The sequence below is a fragment of the Arachis duranensis genome, chromosome 4 (assembly GCF_000817695.3).
Source record: "Arachis duranensis cultivar V14167 chromosome 4, aradu.V14167.gnm2.J7QH, whole genome shotgun sequence".
NCBI lineage: Eukaryota > Viridiplantae > Streptophyta > Magnoliopsida > Fabales > Fabaceae > Arachis > Arachis duranensis.
This window is the reverse complement of record NC_029775.3, coordinates 2,146,857-2,155,097: the sequence shown is the minus strand read 5'-3', so window position 1 is coordinate 2,155,097 and position 8,241 is coordinate 2,146,857. Positions and strand designations below refer to the sequence as shown.

Genomic DNA, 8,241 nt, shown 5'->3' with positions numbered 1-8,241 from the left:
TTTTCCTTGGAGATCATATCAACCATTCAATTTCGAAAAGCATATTTGAGATAATTAAATTAAATTAAATTAAATTAAATTCTTTTCCCCAATGAAAAAAAGAAAAGAAAAAGAAAAACTAAGCCTCAACATATGAAGTGTTGTTATAATAACTTGTTCTATGAAACAAAACTTGTGCAATTCAAACCCTAAATCTTTATAAATGAATAAAAACTATGTCCCTTCCCTTCCCTATGATCATAATATAGTAAAAACCCTTAAGAGAGTTTCATGGTTACCACGTCCTTTTCAAAGGTATAATTAATGGTGAGAGAGCTGTAAACATCACGTGTTACAGTGATGGGAACTCATTTAATTTGAATTGAATGAGAAGTTCATTATTCACCAACTAATAATGGAGCTCACCCATGCCATGATCTTCAATCATGCATGCCTTTTCATATACATATATCACATCCTTGGGGAAATGATAAAAGAGAGAGTAAATCAAGATTTATTGTTGTTAAAAGTTAAAACTACCCAATTAACTAACACACACTACTTTCCTGTTGGATGTTACATTAAATTGAATGTTGCATTAGTTATTGGGAAATAATTAAGACAAGGATTACCCTCGGTCTCTAGTTTTCAAATGAGTTTAATTAGGAAGTCAAATTTTTTAACTAATGTAAGTCAAAAAAATTTTATTTTAAATCCTAAATTTTAAACTTTTTAAATAATAAATTTACAATTAAAAAATGGCTGATATTAATTACTTAAAAGTTGCCAGGTGGTAATATGGAATTGTGGTTAATCCTTTTTTGCTTCAAATGGGTTCTTCCGACAATATAAAATGTACTTTAAAAATTACTATACTTAAATATGTATGAATCACTTAAAAAAGTGGTACATACCTAATGTATAGTATGTATAAGGTCATTATAACGGTGATTATAGCGACTATGATATTTTAAAAAGTGTTGTTAAAATTAAAGTAATATTTTTTTATTATTAAATAATATTTTTTAAAAAGTGTTACTTAAAAAGTATTATCAAAATATAAAAAAATGTGACTTTAATTTTAATAATATTAACATAATCACTGTAATCATTATAATATAATCATACTAAAATCTATGTGCGTATAATTATTTATAGAATAATGTTACATATCTAAGTCTTTTTATTAACTAAGTTTAATTAAGCTAGTCTAATATAAAAAAAATCAGTTATAACTAATATTATTTTAAATTTTATTGTTTAACTTAGTTGGATTTAATTTATAAAAAAATTTAAATGTGTTACATTACTCTTAAGAATTCAAATGGTGGAACAATGATAGTGTTGAAACCCACTAGGTACAAATAGTCTAATACAGTATGAATCTTTTCACTTACTTCTGAAAACAAATGCATAAATTAATCTCCTAAGTTCTAACAATTAAAAAAATAGTGTATATCAATACTTATATCAGTTATATGCTAAACGGCTAACGCGTTTTAAAATATATAAGATTCAATAAACGGTATCAACATAAGACTTGTTAGCTTGGCCTTGAATAGGTTGGATGACATAGTATCTTTCAACTGAGCAACTAAATCTTAATATTTATTTAAATAGACTAATAATTTAACTAATAGACTCATTTAAATTGATTGTAAGTAGACTAATAATTTAAATAAATAGACTAATCTAAATTGATTATTTGTCAAAAATTAATTTATCGCGAATCTCAACTGCATTTAAGGATCTATTGTTAGTTAATAAATGATTGTATGTACAAAGCAGAATTCGAACTCACAATACTTAATTAAACAGATGAGTAACTTGACTAACTCAAACTAGTTACTTATTAACTTTATTTATTGTTTATTAGAGTCGGCCTTAGAACATTAAAAGTTTTTTTGGTACAAAAACAATATAGCAAGAATTATGGAAAGCCCAAATGGGTGAACGACAAATATTTTATTTCATAGCAAAGATTTTGATATTCAATTGATGCTAAGTTGCGAACCATTATAGCGGGAATTACATAGTTACTTTTAGAAGTTCTGGAAGCTTTTAATCCCCTATCACAAATATCATGGGATCAGGGTGTGATATTTTCAAAGATGTTTGATGCTTCATGTATGACAAATTATTGAACATTAATTGAGGAGTAATTTTCAACCAAAGTGATCATTGCCTTTCCATTTACAAACATCAAACCTAAAAACGAAAAGAGAAGAAAAAAAGACAAATAATGTTTTAACCAAATAAATAAATGAATAAAATTACAATTTTATTTTATATAGAAGCAGATAAAATTTATAAATTGACAAATCAATGTTTATGCAAATTTATAATTATATAAGAGATTAATTTTAATTCACTGATATTGTGAAAGTCAATCATATTCTTAATAAACACTTTTTCTGACATAATAAGTAATTAATGTCGTTATAAAACTTTTGTATACTAGACAGGATAATAAAACTAAAGCTATTAAACAATTAAATAAAATATATTTTGTTTTTGTATTAAATAAAATTTCAACAGAGAAAAGGAAATATGTGTGATAAAGCCACTGTAAGTGATCCAATAGTGAGAAATTATAATATAGGTAAGTAAGTTCAAAATCTTCATTGCTACCAATGTAACCAAAAATAAAAAAAAAGATTTGCTGAATCAATTAGCAGTTTTAAGTCAAATTTTCATAATCTGACTCAAATAAATTATGCAATTAGTTCTAACTTCTAAGCAGTTTGATTTCTTGGGGCATTCACAATAATAAACAGACATTTAGTACACAACTACACATACATAAATATAAATACTGAAAAAGAATAGAAGAGATTTATGATTAGAATAAACGAAAGGAAATTCATTACACAGAGTTGGAGATATAGTCATTGTTGCGGTACATCTTCCACTTTGCCACTTTTATCAGTACTTTCCACTTGGGCCTCTGGAAGATCTTTAATAGCCTGCAGAAGAATAAGTGTTCTAAGTACAAAGATTGAGATGGCCAAAAAGAAAAAAAGTACAAATATTGAGGCCATTATTTATTATTTGTTTTATTCACAATATACAGTTTGAAATTAAAAAACATTTGTCATTTAAAAATGGATATTGCCATTCTTATTTTAATATAATTTTTTGGAAGAGTTTCAAGTGTACCTATTAATTGAAATTAACGGTTAAAATAACTAGAACACCAGTGTTTTTCTCGGTACACTTAAAATTTTTCCTAATTTTTTTCTACAAATTTATACAAACATACAATACGAAAAATTCAAGTGTCGAGTAATATTATTAAAAATAGGAGTAACATCATTTTCCAGGTCATTTATAAATCCAATACAACATTTATTAAGCATTTTTAATTTTTATCATTCACATAAGGTTAATCCACAATGAAACATTTACACTATAAACTAATTATAGAATAAAGAATATTTTAGTAAACTACTTTGTAACTAATTCTTGATTTTAGATTCTTTATTAGATTGAAAACAACTAGACTGACAGATACTGTGCACAGTGCACCAGAGGAAGTAGTTTCCTAAAAAGATGAGGTTAAGAATGTTGTTGAGCGGTGTACTATCCAATCTGTACTATTGTTGTTAGTTGTTACCTGAAAGAGATGCCAGGAAGCAAATGCATCTGTGGCTGCATACTCTAATTGCTCCTTTGACAAAACAGGAATCTCCCAATTCCCCAGTCTTATTTTGTTTGGCTTTTTAAGCTGCAAAATTTAACAAGGTTGTTATATATTCCCCCAACATTTTTCATCATTACCCTTTTCCTGAAAGTAGTACAAAGTAGAAACAACTATCTACCCCCCACCCCCTTTCTCACATTTTGCTCTCTCCTCTGCAGCAATGATTTATTTTTTCATAAAGAAAAATAAAATAATTATTTTAAAAAGAACAATGTCCGAACATTCAAATGCAAATTAAATACTTGTGGCCATAACTATTCGTCGTAAAAGCAGGAGTACAAATAACCTGGTCCTGATGAAGAGAAAATGATAAAAAAAAAATGTCAGGAGTATTGTATTCATTTTTGTCATTTGAGTGTTTCCAAATTCCAACTTTCTACATATTCTCTTGCCGTTAAACTGCATTATGAAAATCCAACCAGACCCTAAATATATATCTAAAAAAAATAATGAAAGATAGGGATTGGTGTGTTAGAACAAAGAGAACGACTTGGGGCTAGTTTGGACTTTGGATAAACAACTTAATTAAGTTCTACTGAAAAAAGAACTTGAAATATAAGTGCTTATATTAAAAGTAGTTTATAAATAAGTAATTTTGCATTTGGTCTTTTAGTCACAATAGTGTTTATTTTAAAATGAAAGTGATAAAAAGCTTTTTTATTATAGAACAAGTCATTTTTTTAACTTCTCCATAGGCACTTTAAATAACCTTTTAAAAAGTCACAAGTTAATTTAAAAGTTGTATCAAACATTCATGTTGTAACTTTTCATAAGTTAAAAAAAATCACTTATGAACCTATTCAGACCGACCCTTAATGCTCCTAAGACACAATAACATCCCAATCAATCATTGTGTTTTTTAAATGCATGAAATAAACGGATAGAAAAAATAACTTCTATTAACTTTGGGAGATTCCTATCCATATTTCTTTGTTTAGATTATTGAACAGATAGAGGGAAAAAATTACCATTAAACTGCTACTCTTTAGTTAACATTACTTATGCATAAATAATACTTAGGAATATAGAAAAAGAATTAATTGGTATTAACATGTAATTTTGCATGGGTTTAATAGAGAGGAATGATTGCTTCTCTATGTGTGGCTAATTCAACCCAATGAAGCCACCACTTTTAAAAGGATTCTACCATGTGAACTTGTATTAACCATCCATATTGAAAAAAGCGCAAAGTGCAAACTGTTTCTTTGTGGCATCAGGCATTAAGAAACTGAAACAAGATGCAAGAAAATCGGACTAAGAACAAACCTGTTTGGATAAAAGCTTTTCAGCCAAAGATGCAAGACCCCACTGATGTGGACTTCCGCCTAGCTTTCTATTAGCATGAAAAGAAAGATCTTCCAAGCCTTTAACAGATATTTTATAGTCTCTAAAAACCTTCGCAGCATCGCCACGAATCCCAGCTCCAACCTTGCACATGTCAAACATTGTATTAATACCTAGTACGTATTATAGTTGTTTGCTGCCCATAGACAGAAAGGAAAAATAAAAGAGGTGAATTCCGGCTCAACAGAAAAACCTTCAAAATTAAAGGATCTTCAAGCAGGATCTGTAGATTTTTAGGGATTCCAGAATGAATTAGATGTAGAACATGACAATGGCTAGTGCCATGACATATCTGCATCACTGCTACTTTCCCAGGTGGAACACCTACAGACAAAGGAAACAAAGCTTTGAAAAAGAGGGATAAATGGATAATCCTAAAAATCAAGAAGAAGAACCAATCATGTTATTGAGTAAAATGTGGACTTTCAATCCTCAATCCATGAGGCTTAACCTTTATTTGAAATAACACATGTGATTAACAGGTGTGCTATTGTGATGCGCAACTATTTGTGATTAATATGGCATTGGAAACATATAGACTCTTATGTAATAGCATATGGTATAGTATTTGAAATTAAATTATACATGTCTTTACTCACCATTGCAGAGTGTTGACAGGTACCTAAATTCCTAGCCCCTAAAAATTTCTTTCACAAGTTATTTCAGTTACCCTTTCTCTTGGGTTTCCTACAACTTCAACCACCTTCGACCATATAGCAACACAAAATAGAGAAGCTCTGCCGTGCAAAATTCCTAGTGATTACAAACCAATGCCAGGTTCTAGACTAGTTAAAGCATCTTAGATGATAAAAATTCCTGAACAAATACTATTCAAATACAAGCAGGCAAAATGGGGAGGCAAAATATATCCGTTCACTGTTGTTCGCATACTAAACCATGGATTAGAAAAATCTAAACATCAGATACACAATCTATGGTATTGTGTTAATGCTGCAACTCGACTAACCCCAATGGCACCAGATATATTACTAATTGAAAAAGGAGAAACAGCTGAACTAACCGCTTCTGAAGCTAGGTTTCCACTCAATGTCAAATCCAAGTGGAATTTGCACCATCTGTCTTTTCTTTTCTTCAAGAATTTTCAATAGCTTTTCTGCAGATTTCTCTACATCAGCAAACGTCCTACTATACATAATTTGGCCAGCAAACTTTATTACAGGCAACCGCATCCTTGAGTAGCCTGAGTGATAGTAGAAAAAAGAATAACAAGTTCAATTACAAAGCATCCAAAATCAAAATAATATAAGGCAGAGCAGAAGTGTTCATGGGGTTCACTTCAAAGTGAACCATATACAGAGATTCAAGCTTCCTGGAAGTTGCTTAAGACAATTTAATTATTACAATCCTAAGCTGGTTGAAGGAACCCAGGACTTAATTAATCAACATTGGAGATTCCAAAAGAAGACTTAGACTCTGACAGTAGCAAAGCCTTATCGGTTGCTCGTTTCAAGGTTTGTAATTTAATTCCTATGAATTTTGCCTTGATCAAACCTCGAAACAAACACCTCCTTAGAGGAAAACAAGAGAAATTCCACAGAAAATTATTAGATAAATGGGAATACATAATATGAATCGGGTTGGAATCACACATCAAAACATCATTCAGTGTTCTTACCTACTGTCATGAACACATTATTGTGTTCATCGCTGCATACTCATATTTATTTTGTTATCCATTTTTTTGAACAAAAATCTAAGTTTATCGAACTCTGATAAATTATCATGGCAAAGTATGAAATAAAAGTAATCTTATTTGTTATGCCTGTGTACTGAACTACCAGCATTGTTCAGCTAAGGGACACAAAATCATAACGTGTTTCAGAATCTGTTAAAAGCAGAGAATAATAGGAAACCTAACCAAACAAAACTATTACAAAATCAATTGAAACTGAAGCAACAGTCACCAATAGAAACAAACAATAGCGGATTAGCAAAAAAATGAAATGACAAACACCGAATGGAGCGAACATTGAAACCTTCAAGCTCTGAAAATGGCAGAAAGGAATAATGAGATTCTAAAAGAAACATAATAGGACCTTGGCAAGGTGACAAGGAAAGGGCATTAGGGTGCTGAAGAGCGACAAGTGATCTCGGCAATCGGCGGCGGCGGAGGGCGCTTGTTGTTGTAAAAGCGGGATTCGATGGCTTCGATGGCGCGAAGGTCTTCCTCTGAGAAAGGCTCGTCTTGTTCCCAGTCGCACACGAACGACGAAAGTGGAGGCAAAACGACGCCGTTTTGGGGTTGATGTTGGAGATTCATGTCGTTCACATTCTCTCTCAATTGCTAATCTATGAGATGGAGGGAATCTAGGCTATTTTGACTATTTTCAAGGACAATAGTTCTTTTGAACTTTGGTTTTGGGGGGAGAGAAGAAAAGTTCAATTTCCACCGAGAAATTGTAATTTGAGTTTTGAGGTGTGCTAGTTTACCAACGAAATATAAATTTGGCCACCCTCAACTAAAAATATGTAGCCCTTGCTTATTATTTTTTTTGTTTCCAAAGTATCCCTCGACAGCTCAAGAACTAATCCGTTACAATATTGAGCTCTATTTTAAGGATTTGTCACTGGCCAATAGATTACTGCATACACACGGGATTCAAACTTTCGACACTTGCTTAAACAGACTAGTAAACTAACCTAACTTAGTTTACTTGCTTATTATTTTAGTAAATCATTTGTATTGGATTTTCGATGACTCGTTTTTCCAAAAAATTCTATTTACTTTTCCTAAAATTATTTTCTTTCCAGACTTAAATATCGTGCGTTTGATTTGGCTCCAAAAATATATTCTCTCCTTTTTTTTTGCTACGAAATGTAAAGTTCCTTTTGTATACTATTTATCCTCATCAACCCTTCAATAAAATCGCACTGTGACAGTTAACTCTTCCAGCGATTAAGTTACCATGGCCGTTGAGATATGTAGTTTCTAACTTTTTGCAGTTTTATATTAGTAAACAAACATTGTTTGTTCAGATATGACTATTGATTGTTTTACACTTTACTTCGATTAAATTAATTTTGAGATTCAAATTTTGATTCGATAATTATATCAATATCGGTGATTTTGACCATTTTAGAACTTTTGTCGGATTGTGAAGGACACTGAGGAGTGAGAGGAAACATAGACGGTGTGACACAATTGGTTTTTGTTTCAGAATTGCATCAATTTAATTTTAATTTGTCTGTAAATT

The 8,241-nt window shown here is 30.7% G+C and overlaps 1 protein-coding gene across 1 annotated transcript; it reads right to left on the bottom strand.

Moving 5' to 3' along the window:
* Positions 1 to 1,936: 1,936 nt before the first annotated feature.
* Positions 1,937 to 7,425, bottom strand: LOC107482799 (3'-5' exonuclease). Its single transcript, XM_016103388.3, is given in 8 exon segments — positions 1,937 to 2,187; positions 2,850 to 2,945; positions 3,596 to 3,706; positions 4,949 to 5,110; positions 5,220 to 5,350; positions 6,048 to 6,227; positions 7,084 to 7,157; positions 7,159 to 7,425. Coding segments are annotated over 7 exon segments (885 nt in total). The 5' UTR covers positions 7,308 to 7,425; the 3' UTR covers positions 1,937 to 2,187; positions 2,850 to 2,867.
* Positions 7,426 to 8,241: the final 816 nt, after the last annotated feature.